The sequence below is a fragment of the Ostrinia furnacalis genome, unplaced genomic scaffold (assembly GCF_004193835.3).
Source record: "Ostrinia furnacalis isolate ACB-3 unplaced genomic scaffold, ASM419383v2 OfSCF5843, whole genome shotgun sequence".
In the NCBI taxonomy this organism is placed as follows: domain Eukaryota; kingdom Metazoa; phylum Arthropoda; class Insecta; order Lepidoptera; family Crambidae; genus Ostrinia; species Ostrinia furnacalis.
In genome coordinates this window covers 760,623-774,191 of record NW_021136082.1, presented here as the reverse complement: position 1 = coordinate 774,191, position 13,569 = coordinate 760,623, and the positions used below count along the sequence as shown (strand labels likewise).

General features: G+C 39.8%; 1 protein-coding gene across 1 annotated transcript in view; it reads left to right on the top strand.

Moving 5' to 3' along the window:
* Window positions 1-13,569, top strand: part of dsb (scavenger receptor class B member debris buster) — a 107,364-nt gene that overhangs the window by 79,090 nt on the left and 14,705 nt on the right. The window contains exons 3-4 of the mRNA XM_028316664.1: window positions 8,843-8,934; window positions 9,398-9,558. Of these exons, the coding sequence (XP_028172465.1) occupies window positions 8,843-8,934; window positions 9,398-9,558 (253 nt within the window). The remainder of the gene's footprint in view (window positions 1-8,842; window positions 8,935-9,397; window positions 9,559-13,569) is intronic.

Sequence of the window (13,569 nt, the reverse complement as noted above, 5' to 3'; positions counted from 1 at the left end):
ATAAACTAGCGGCCGCCTGCGACTTCGTACGCGTGGGTCCCGTTTTACCCCCTTGGGGGTGAAGTTTCGTAAAATCCTTTCTTAGCGGATGCCTTCGTCATATAACATCCATCCTGCATGCCAAATTTCAGCCCGATCCGTCCAGTGGTTTGGGCTGTGCGTTGATAGATCACTATGTCAGTCAGTCAGTTTGACTTATATGTATTTAGATGTCGATAAAAGATACACTTAGCACAGCACTATGCAGCATGATTATGCGAATAGAGCTCGCAACGGATGCGTGGTTTCGATCTAAAGGAAAAGACACATTATACAGTATTACTGTGGTATTACACACCATTTTACACAAGTTTTAAATCGGCAAGTAAGATAAAATTATCTGTCGCAAGAATTATGTACTAGCTGTCCCCGCGACTTCGTACGCCTGAAAATAGTTCAATAATATTTCCCGTTTTGCGACATTTTTCTTTACTGCTCCGCCCCTATTGGCTGTAGGGTGATGTTATATAGCCTAAATCCTTCTTCGATAAATGGGCTATCCAACACAAAAATAATTTTTGAAATCGGACCAGTATTTACTGATATTTGCACGTTCAAGCAAACAAACTCTTCAGCTTTATAATATTAGTAAAAAGATATGGTAGTCTGAGGGCTGAGTGTGAGTTTCCATCAAAAAGTTCGCCATAAAATGACATTTAATGTAATACATTTAATTGTAAGTACAGCGCCCCTAGCGGAAACGTTCAAGAACTAAAATTTTCATACAATTTTTAAACGCGCTCACTAGTGCGCGCGTTTGGTGTAAACTCACATACAGCCCACTGTATTTTACATAGTTCGTAGAACTGATGGCCGTTGATACAGAAAAGTTCTCGAGTGGCGACCAGGGGCCGTAAAACGTAGTTGTGGGGGTGTGGGCAGGCTTCCCACTTGGTGGACCGACGATCTGGTGAAAGTCGCGGGAAGCATCTGGATGCGGGCAGCGCCAGGGTCGGACTGGGCCGGAAGGGCCCGGGTGGCTGATCGCAATCCCGAGGCCCGAGACTAGATCATGGTGATGGGATACTATCGAAAAATACTAAGATACACAAATTGAGATAAACAAACTGTAAAAAAATTATTACAATACTAAAATAAAGTAAAATAATAAGTAGGTATTTACTTATAACAAATAATAATATAAAGCTAGCCAATCAACATTTTTTTAAAACAGGAGAACTTTCTGCTAAGCAGTTAATGACTCGATCGTAAAAGCTGCTGTTTTCGTAATCCTTGATTAGATCCGATTCTGTGTTTAATACAGTGTGAGTTACGATAAAGTGCACATATGAAATTAGGTGAAACTAGATCTATTTTTATCGACAAAAAACAGGTCAAAAATTTTTTGAGATTTTTTTAAAACTTTTTTTAGATTTTTTTCTTCCAATTAGGTACTTATTGTAAAGAAAACGTAATAACTTTTTGTCTACTCACGGACATTGCCCGCGGGCGGCGTGACCGGAGGGAGCGGCGAGCGTTCGGCGAACGAACGAGCAATGTTCGGTTCGCGAGCGAACATCTAAGAAGACGATCCTGACGCACTCTCTTCAACGACTTTGCACTAAACGGTCTCAAAATCATTGTTAATTTATACCGAATAGACAATTAATTGTATACAGTCCACTCTTTCATTTAATTAACTTCCACTACACTCACTATCGAAGTAACACTTTTAAACTAAGAGGTATATCCTGTAAAAACAGTAATAATGCTAAATAACAGACGATACTAAAAAAATACATAAAATACTCAGAAAATGCCAACAAATAATAAAAAATGATACCTACTTTTTGAAAAAAAATCTGCTTTTAAATTCGTGTTTTTTTGGTTATTTGATAAATTTCTTCAAAAAATGCCCCTATAACAGGTGGTTTTTATTACTTTGTATTATTCTCTATCGTATTACCTTTGTAAAACCAAAAATCGCATGTCTCTGTCCCTACCACAACATTTGCTATGATCGTTTGAACTAAGCCTCTCCGGGCGCGCCATTCAACGCTTCGTTAACTACGAAACTGAAAATGGCTCTAAATTTGTAATTTTGATAAAGACAAGTTAGATTTTAAATAAAAACAAAAGATTTCGAAGTAAAATAAGCATTTTAGTTAAAATTAAAATTGTCCCTACCTGTAGCGGAGAATAATGTTGTTTTTTTTTTATGTGATAGGAGGCAAACGAGCAGACGGATCACCTAATGGTAAGCAATAATTGCCGTCGCCCATGTACACCCGCAACATCAGTGAAGTGTTGTGGTAGGCCTTTGTTCAAACTATCATAGAAAATGTTGTGATAGGGATAGAGACATGCGATTTTTGGTTTTACAAAGGTAATACGATAGAGTATAATACAAAGCAATAAAAACCACCTGTTATAGGGGCATTTTTTGGAGAAAACCAAAAAAACACGAATTTATAAGCAGATTTTTTTCAAAAAGTAGGTATCATTTTTTATTATTTGTTGGCATTTTCTTAGTATTTTTTTAGTATCGTCTGTTATTTAGCATTATTGCTGTTTTTATTTTATCAGGATATACCCCTTAGTTTAAAAGTTATTACGTTTTCTTTACAATAAGTAATATTAAGAAAAAAAATTATATAAAAAATTAAATAAAAATCTGAAAAAAAAATTGACCTCTTTTTTGTCGATAAAAATAGGTCTAGTTTCACTTGATTTCATATGTACACTTTATCGTGACTCACACTGTATAATCAACGAATCTAACAGTTCTTGCCCCAGTAGAGAACGAAGTCTCGTTTTATGCTGAAAATCGTCTCTCACAAGTCACTTGCGTGAATGAAATTGTGAGAATTAAACACTGTAATACATAAAAAAGCAAAATAAAACTCCCATGATTTTCCGGCAATTTTCCGAGTATTACATTTATTAGAGAACGCAATTTTATTTTTGGGACATGTGTGGGTCAATGTGGTCAATAGAAGCTTAACCTCAAGTTTTTGGGGTCGCCACCCTTGTCCCCCAACCGCCATCTTGAAAAAAGGGTCTTTTACCTACAAATATGTTTACACAGGCCCCTCTTTCCCACTGGGCACTTTGGGCACGTGCCCAGGGCCCCACGACGGAAGGGGCCCCTGTCTGCTCAAAAGACCTTTTTCCAGATGATAAGACCCCCCTTGATCCTTAAGTGCCCAGGGCCCCTAATAAGTTACTCTTTCAAGGTCACTAACATAATTATTATTACTGGACGGGATTATTACTGATGGAAGAAACATATTCGTATCGTAGATGTGCTGGTACCTACATAGCAATGTTCACGTCCCTGGCGACCTGGTAAAGCTTGTCGTCGCCCCAGCAAGGGTTGAGCTTGTGCAGCTGGTCGGCCATGTAATTGTGGTTGTGGAACAGCCAGAAGATCAGGTTGACCTGATCTCAACATCAATGCCGTGGAGAGCGTTGCGCTTAGCTAAATTATGTTTGTGTGACGAGTGGTTTCCCCACAATAGTCCAGCGGCGGCGGGGTTCAAACCAGTGTTCCTTGGATCCCGAGTCGGCCAGTCTGACATCTTCACCGTTCGGTATTGTAGCTTTGTTCTATAGTTCAGGATTCTATGTGAGTATCTACTGCTTGACTGCCAAAAATCCAACCAATGAAGGCCAGGGCATCATGAAAGAAACATAAATGGTCGAAGCCCTCTTTCCCACTGGGCACTTTAGGCACGTGCTCAGAGCCCCGCGACGGAGGGGGCCCCCGTCTGTCCGTCTCAAAATATCTTTTTCTATCTAGAAAAAGGTATTTTGTCATCTGACAAGGGCCCCCTTGATCCGTAAGTGCCCAGGGCCCCTAGTAGGTTATAGACGGCCCTGTGTTTACATAACTTTTTGTCCTAAATTATATTAGAGAAGTTATACATAAGCAAAAAGGATTTTTTTTTTGCTTATAACTTCTTTAATCTTTAATTTAAGGCAAAAAGTTATATTAACATTTTATTTTTTTAAAAGATTATTAGTAATTTGTTATTGCACAAAATACTAATACTCCCGTTAATCCCTCGTACTAAGCTAAATATGCTTGTATCACGAGTGAGCTCACCACAATAGTCGAGCGGCGGCGGGGACCGAATCCGCGTTCCCCGGATCACGAGTCGGCCAGTCCGACCCCTTCACCGTTCGGCTATCGTGGCTTGTAACATATTTGTAGGCAAAGCAATTTTCTACAAATTATGACTGTACAATTTGTTTGTACGACGCATAGTTTCCGAGACATGCACGCGGGCAACCGTAGCACAGGGGCCCCCTGTGCTACGGTTGCCGCATGCCCCGCAACCCAGGCCCGTGGGGGGCCCGCGCAGGCTGGGGCCCGGCTGGCAAATGCCACCCCGACTGTATGGCCAGTCCGACGCTGGGCAGCGCAGGAGACCGGTCGTTGTAGAAATCTTTGGGGGAGGCCTTTGTCCAGCAGTGGACGTCATTTATCCGCCGATAGTTTGGTCAGGCTTTTAATCAGTTCACGAATAGTATAGAAATAGGATGGCATTCACATAACACACTGATTTGGTATTTTCCTCATACAAAGATTAAGCTGACCAAAATATCGGCCGACTAAAAGCCTGTAGTCTGCAGGGAATCTTACGCCCTGCTTGCTTAAGTGAAGCAGCAAATCGAACGCACAGCGTTGAATAGAGCTCTGTGATTGGTTCGTGTGTCACCCTGTGCGTCCACGCGCAATGGAAGACCTCATAGAAACGTTTGTGAATACAGGCGTAATTCTTTCAAGCAAAGTTAGGTATCTTTTCTAGTGAATGTCAAAACTAAAAGCGAATTTTTTACATCTACCCTTCTATCGTTGCATAATCGACACGTAACGACAATAAAACACATTTTTTGTCTCTTTTCCTCGAGGTTAACGCACTGTATCTTAGATAATCGTTTAATTCGTGACTCTTTTATTGTTTTAGGCTGACAAAGTAATGAATTCAGCAAAAAATGTATGACAATCTCTTTTAACCGACTTTGTGGAAGGATTTTTTTAATTGCCAACACTAAGAAAATGTATAGCTAAACTTCTTTCTATTCAAATTAAAACTCTATTATGTATATTAGTATATTGTTTGTCATTTTCAGGCATCACGAGCAAGATGTGTTTTACGCCCGTATTCACAAACGATACTTGTTTAAGTGAAGCAGAAAATCGAACGCATAGAGCTCTGTGATTAGTTCGTGTGTCACCTTTGCGTCTACGCGCACTGTGAGACCTTATAATAATGTTTGTGTATACCTACCACCGCTTTAGAACAAAATGCAACACAAGAGATTGGATGACAGACTATTTCCCAGTCTTTCTTAAATAAGTACGCTCTCTTCTTGAAAGAATTTCTACTCAAACTATATCTTAGAATTTTTTCAGTTCACTAAAATACACGTCCCATACGTTCATGTTTAGCTGTCTCTACCATTATTTTGGGAGAAAGAAAATATCGGTTAGTGCTGAGAAACGTTTTTCCAATTCCTTCCCTGAAGGGATGAAGTTTATATGAAGTAAGATTAGGGACCTTTAAGATCGTGATAAGTAGATCTAGTTATTTTACGTATTTTGCGTCTTAGGCAAAAGTTACTATCAGATAAATATCTGAAACTAGACGGAAGTCATAATCTACTTATAGTAGAAATAGCCACAATTTCGTAATATTACAGCTGAAACGGTCTGTATTACAGGCAGTTTACTTTAAAGATCTATTCACAACAATGTATCTATAGGAAAAACCTCAAGGAGTTGCGTGCGCGCACCACAAATAAGAGCGTTTCAGTAATAACTGTTTGTAAAGTACATATTACTATACATTTTACTTCCAAAACAGCACCTTGGATCAAGCCCTATAACCTTAACTTCGAACTCTTATGTTCTTCTGATTAATTTCGATGCGGTTTCAATGACAGTTTAACTTTCCCCCGGGACAAACTTGACCTTCACTGGTTGGGTTATTGGCGGTCAAGCTGTAGATCCTGGCTACGCAGGAGTTGCAGCGGTGGGAACAAGAGGTGGGAAAGCGTCAGCGAGACTTCAAGTATACTTCATATTTGTATGTATGCTCTGTCACGTCACAATATGTCAATGTCACCCCTCCAGTGCCGCTCCCATAAAGATGACCCACGCTGAACTGTCCCACCAAACTCAATGACAGGGGGGCGCTACCATCGTTCAACTATATGGTTTCCAACATGGCAAAAATCGGAACCAGCGATCCGGTATTGACGGTGGCGCCCCGCTGTCAATGTCATGCATAGGACAGTTCAGTATTTTGGAACTATATGTATACTTCATATTTGTATGTATGCTCTGTCACGTCACAATATGTCAATGTCACCCCTCCAGTGCCACTGCCATACCTCAGGCACTGACTGATTTGACTACTAGACCAGTGGGTCTAGACAAAGTGCAAATTATAATCGCAAACCAGTCGAAAAGTGGTCGAAAAGCCCCTTTTTTGTATGGAGTTTTGACGGATTCGATTTTCGATTCGATCAAAAAGTGCGTTTTGTCTAGGGGGGCTGTACCACTATAAAGAACACTGACCACCTCGAGTTGATACTGAGTTTGTTCCGGCGTTTCTTCTCAGCACTTGCCATATGTTTGTCTCGAAGCGCTGGTAGCGCCCAAAAGATAAGGAGACATGTAAAGCGCCCCATAAGGGCTACCTTTTCTTTTTTCTTTTTTACTACACTAGCTGACCCGGCGAACTTTGTTCCGCCTTAATGGCAATAAATAAGCAGACTTTTTTTTAATTTCGAACGGGATAAAAAGTATCCTATGTCCTTCTCCTGGCTCTAAACTACCTCCCTGACAATTTTCAGCTAAATCGGTTCAGCCGTTCTTGAGTTATAAGTGGAGTAACTAACACGACTTTCTTTTATATATATAGATATAGATATATAGATTTTGACGTTCATAAGTGCCACTTGTGGTCTAAACTGAATAAATATTTTTGATTTTGATACGGTTACGATTTTCGAGTTTAGCTACTTGATTGACTCTATTTCTAAGACTTACCACGTCTATTTCTATTGTAACACAATTAAATCAATTAAACCGAGTTAATGAGATAGTCATTGTAAAAATGTCGTGTCAAAATGGAAATAAATCATCCAGCATCATTGTGAAACGGTTTTTCTTAGTTCCCTGTTAAGATTCTAACGTAATACTTAATTTGCCTACGCTAATGTTGATTCATACTTCTTAGTAAATTAACACATAATAATTTATTGTCAGACTATTAATGGTATAACGACTGGTGACTGCTAAAGAATGATATGCATTTTATGTGCTTTTGATAAAAGACGATTGTCGGGTATACAACAACAACTATAATCCCCTATTTCACTAAATTATTATTGTTATGCCAAAATCACACGAATATTATAAAGGCAAAAGTTTGTGAGTGTGTATGTTTGTTACTTCTTCGCGTCTAAACGGCTGGAGCGATTTTAATATACTTTGGTATGGAGTTAGCTGACACGACACCGTGGATTAACACATACGCTATGTATCGCGGGTAACACCGCGGGGCACAGCTAGAAAGAAAGAAGAAAGAAAGAAATAGACTTTATTAGCTAGTTAATCATATAATTGGATCAATGGTTTATACAGACACTAGACAGTAAAACAAACGAAAACGACTAGATTTCTAGCATACGTGAGACTCTTAAAGGCAATCTTACCATGATGTAATGGTAAGTGATTCTGTGACCTAGAGACATTTACCATGGTTAAGGGACATTACCTAGTTGTAGTCTGAATATGATTTAAACATAGATAAATATTTTATTGACATTGCGAACATCAGGCCTCCCCAACCCGTCTGGCCAGCGCGCCAGTGTAATTCTTATGACTGTACCAATTTTAGGCTGAATAATATATTGTTCTAAGTTATCTATGAGTGGTCCCAGTTGCCGGAAGAATATTATTTAATTTTTAAGGATCCGGCGACTGGGACCGCGGTCCCAGTTAATTGCGGTCCCAGTCGCCGGAAGCCTCACACACGGAGGAACCAATCACAGAGCTCTATTCAACGCTGTGCGGTCGATATGCTGCGTGACTTAAGCATCATTTGTGAATACGGGCGTAAAACTCATTCATTGTTGCTAGTAGGTTTTTAAAAAGCACTTTTACACGTCCCAGTATTAACCCTGCCACTGCTTCGGGACAATAAATGGGCCAGTGCTGGGAAGAAGAAGCGCAAGAGACTCAGTCACTATTGTCAGCCTCTTTTTCGATCAAATACTTAAATTAAACAAGATATTATTATGTAATAATTGCGAGCTAGGCAGGTAAAGTCCACGCACTTTTGTCATTTAGTGCAGGGATGTTATGGATATCCGTAACCGTTACCGAAACTTTCGGATATCCGGAAAAAAAATCTGAAACCGTAACCGATTCAAAAGTTTCAGATAGTTTCGGGTGTAGGCAGTTTAAATTGATTTTTGTATAGCATTATATGTAAAGGCATAACTGCCTGATTTACCTTTATAATGCCATCTAGTATCAATTTTTATTTTTTTATTACTTTTTATTCGATGTAAAGTGTGCGGCCATTAATGAACCGTGTTGGACAACTATTGCAAATTTCATTCTAAAGCACAGATATCCGTAACTGTAACTTTCGGATATCCGAAATAAAAAAATATCCGTAACCGTAAGCGAAACCGGTATAATATTAATCCTATATCCGTAACCGTATCCATAACCGAAACTACATATCCATAACATCCTTATTTTAGAGGGTCGTGCTCCTGCAATGGAGACCAAATGACCTGATGATGATGATTTTAAGTTGTATATTGTTTGTTACAGGACGCCTGGCAGTCATCACTTTCAGCATATTCACCGTGGCACTCGGCATCATTCTATCCTTCGTACCTTGGCTAGACTACATTATATTTCGGGTGAGTTAAGTTTTCTTTTTATGGGCACTCTGCTGAACTAGAGCCCCGCAATTGATGGGAGCCCCCACCTGCTCCCTTATAATGAATCATCATATGATTTTAAATATTCCACGACCACTCTGCCAAGAGTGTAGCGACGAAAAATAATCTTTTGTATCCCACCAAAAACATAAATATAAAAATGGAGAGCCAAGTTCAATACAAAATTATGCTTGGCTGTGGGCTTCACCGCAAAAAGAATGGAGATCTAAATGAGTGCCAAGTTCTATGCAAAATCCAAATATGTATAGGAACAAAACAACATTATGAACAAGTATTAAACTCTATTTGTTTGCTTTATTGGATACCTAACAATTGCTGTTATTTAAAAATGTGAGATCTTAAAATAGGTTACATTTGACTCTAAAAATATTGTCCATAATGTTAGTAGCCACTTATGCTAAATACCATTTTGTCCTCACAGGAACTCAAAATCTGGAACGGCTCGTTAAGCTACAGCTACTGGCAGCGGCCCGGCGTGGTGCGACTGACCAAAGTATACATTTTCAACGTGACCAACCCTCAGGGCTTCCTGGAGAATGGAGAGAAACCTAAGCTGGTGGAAGTCGGACCTTTTGTGTATAGGTAAGTCTTGATTCGATCATGACAGTCCTGGATCTGTCAATAGGCCGTATAGGCAGATTTCAAATGACGCTTACTCGATTTCAGAAGATAAAAGTTAAATAAAAATCCAACCCCATCCTAGCCTACGGGCAGCAAAACTGTAAATCCGCCACTGGGTCATGATGACATAGTCCGACGGATTAGCAAGCTGAAGTGGCAATGGGCAGGGCACATCGGTGTCCTGCCTATTGCCACTTCAGTTTGCTAATCCGCGAAACTGACGTCCGATGGGTAGCAAGATTCTGTAGGTAAGACCATCCACAAGGTGGACAGACGACGTCATAAAGGTAGTAGGAAGGCGCTGGATGCAGGCTACCAACCAGCCAATCTGGAAATCATTGGGGGAAGTTTGTTCATCAGTAGTCGTCCTGTGGCTGGAATAATGATGATGAAACCACCATCTGAAAAACATATTAATAGTCAGGCCTCCCTCTTAGTTTACCCCAAAATCTGTAGAAGTTCTAGATGCAGGCAGCGCAGGACCGTTCGCTATGGAAATCCTTGGTTGAAACGAAGTCTAATTTGTGACATGTATTGTACGTTTCTTGAGAGAAAATAATATGTAGTTGACAGTAGGTACCTAACTACCTAGTCGTTATCTTCTCGCCAGTGGTGGAACAAATGTTTATGGTACATTACTCGTTTATAAGAATGAGGTTAACTTATTTTAAGTGATACTGATGATAATAATATAGTGTAAAGGACATTTTATTATCAAGTTTATTCTTAACAACAACAATCACGTTGTAAGTTAATTTCACACGTGTTTTAATCAATTTAACTTTATCTCTTATCTTAAAAATCACCTAAGCATCATTATCACTCGAGCATTCCTTGTATGGTCACGTAGTATCCACAGTTTTACACAAATATTACAAACGCAAAAGTAAATCTGTCTGTCCGTTACAATTTTAGAGTTACAAGTGGGTATTTTATCAATTTTGATTTTAGTAGGGAAAGATGGGAGTGATAGGACCACAGATCACAGAAACTAAAGGGAGATGTGACAAAGGGGCGGGGCCGGTGTCTCAGCAATATGCCCAAAAACAGAACACATTGCTGCAGACGTCATAATGTAAATAGTTTACATTGCTTGCGTAGTAGACTAAAGATTATTCGAACGTTAATGAGCACATATTTTGATTACTAATGCGACACTGAGTTTCGAACTCAGCGCATTAGTTGGCATCTCTCTATATTTCTATAGATGGGACCTAGGAAAATGAATTTTACTAAAAAAATCTTAATAAAAAAGGTGACGTTTAAAAAGTGGGCTTCGCGTCCCAATGTTGCTATAACCCTACTACCTTCCAACCCTTCGGGACCATAAATGGGCCAGTGCTGAGAAGAATCCGAGCGCAAGAACTCCCTTAAAGGGGACAAAATAGGGGATGAAATTTTATGAGTATCATATTACATTTTTTTCCTCATTGTAGTATTGTAAGAAACATCAAATCTTTGTGGCATCTTACACAGTTGGAATAGATTATATTTTACAACGAAACTATACTCGTATAGACTGATGTGCTGTCGAGTGTAAAATACTACGTCGGTCATATGAAGTAATATAGTATCTGCTCACTATGATCAAGTACGAACCATTCATTAAAATAGTGTGCAATTTAAAAAGAAATCTAGAATAAATATCAGGTCATTTAGTCTCCACTGCAGGAGCACGCCTCTAATTGACCAGAGGCAAGAGGATTTGTCCTACACTCCCCACGCTGGCCAGACGGGTTGGGGAGGCCTGATGCTCGCATGTTTGTCCCTTAGAGATTCTATTGGTTTTTTTACAAACACAGCCCTCGGTAGGTAGGTACGCATCCTCGCACATATTTTTGGAACTATTCCCACCTCCTGTTCCCACTGCCACTCCTGTGTAGCCAAGATCTACAGCTTGACCGCCAATAACCCAACCAGTGAAGGTCAAGTTTGTCCCGGGGTAAAGTTAAACTGTCATTGGACCCGCAACGAAATGAATCAGAAGAACATAATTTCGTTGCGGGTTGCGGGGACTCCTGTTCGAAGTTAAGTTTCGACTGCGCGTATCTGGTGGAATCGCAGCCTAATCGGTCGAATGGCGCAGCCCCGATCTGGTTGCCAAATGCCCTCACGCGATCAAGTAAAATTTCGCTAAAACCAGTTGGTACATTGGCATTGGTTGCCCAATACAAATGTACAGACAACAACAAATTACTCGAATTTAAACCCTATTGCGACATAAGGACAGACGTTCGTGTCTGTATTGTGTACATTGAATGAACTTGTACTAAATAATGTCAAGTTATGATATGTTTATGAAATCGTCGAGTTTAAATGTGGTCCCAGTTTGGTTGACATTGCAGACTTGAATCAACCTAATTGTCAAAAATAATTGAAGAAAAATACTTAGTAGGTGTAGATAGTAGAATTTATATGATCGCCTAGCCTAATGGATCGCAACCGGTTTAATCTAGAATCTAGTAAACCCGCAACATCTAGCAGCTAGTTGTAACCCAACTTCTTCTTGATAGAACCAAAGTTAGATGAAGAAGAAGTTGGGTTAGATCAAGATGTAGATCCTGGCTATTACAGTACCTCTAGCATGAAAAACTCTCGACTTCGAATCGTTTGCGTATTCGAATCCCCATGAAAAGACTAAGTACGAAAACTAAAACAGAGCCCTTGTGAACGTGTCGTAAAGTGAACTTAATATGAGAAATGGTTGCACTAAACTTAGTTTGGCAATCAAAATCGTCACGTTATCGTTTAATTGGAAGGTTGAATATCGATTTTTGTCAAATACGAAAACGATTCGATGTCGAAAGCTGTTCATGCTAGAGGTACAGGAGTTGTAGCGTGGGAACGAGAGGTGGGAATAGTCACGTATGTTATGTTCTAACTTTGTAAAGTCTTTATGTCCAATGACAGTTTAACTTTCCCCCCGGGACAAACTTGACCTTCATTAGTTGAGTTATTGGCGGTCAAGCTGTAGATCCTGGCTACACAGGAGTTGCAGCGGTGAAAAAAAGAGGTGCAAATCGTCCAGTAACATGGTCTAACTTTTCACCACTCTTTTGCGCCTCCATGTTAGCAAAAAATAGAGAACTCAGTACGAATACTAGGTAGTTATTTCTATTTTTATGATAAATACCTTCAAAGTAAATAACTCTAAAGGTTGTAAACATTTACATTCAAATTAAATACAATTGAAGAGTCAATTGCTTGTGCGCTTGACCCGAGCTGAGTTACTTACGTAGGTATAGGCTATTTGCCTCAACCTAGGCCTTTAGGTCTCAGATTATACCTAGGGTATACTTAAATTATACTAGCTTTTGCCCACAGCTTCACCCGCGTGAAATCTGTGCATAGATTTTTTCAGCCTAGCTCGAACTTATCTAGTAAAACTAGCGGACGCCCGCGACTTCGTACGCGTGGATCCCATTTTACCCCCTTAGGGGTGAAGTTTCGTAAAATCCTTTCTTAGCGGATGCCTACGTCATAACATCTACCTGCATGCCAAATTTCAGCCCGATCCGTCTAGTGATCTAGTGGTTTGGGCTGTGCATTGATAGATCGCTGTGTCAGTCAGTCAGTCAGTCACCTTTGAGTTTATTCCGCCACTTCTTCTCAGCACCTAGCGATATGTTGTCCCGGTAGGGCAGGCTATATTTGAAACGTTACAAGTGCCCTGAAAAAAGCGTACATATTAATATAGGGCACGGGACACACTGAAAACCAGTGTCACCCACGGTGACGCAGGCCCGACACTGGTTATTATGATACCTAATATCAGAGTAAATACAAATGAGTAGGTCATCTTCATTACTATATACTCATTTGTATTTACTCTGCTAATAGTGACTGGGTTTCTTGCGCTGCTTCTTCTCACTACTGACCAATTTAAGCAGTGGTAGGGTTAGGCGTGTAAAAGCGCTAATTTTTAATAGCAAATAAATAATTTTACTGTTGTCTTTTTTAAGGTACCTTTTA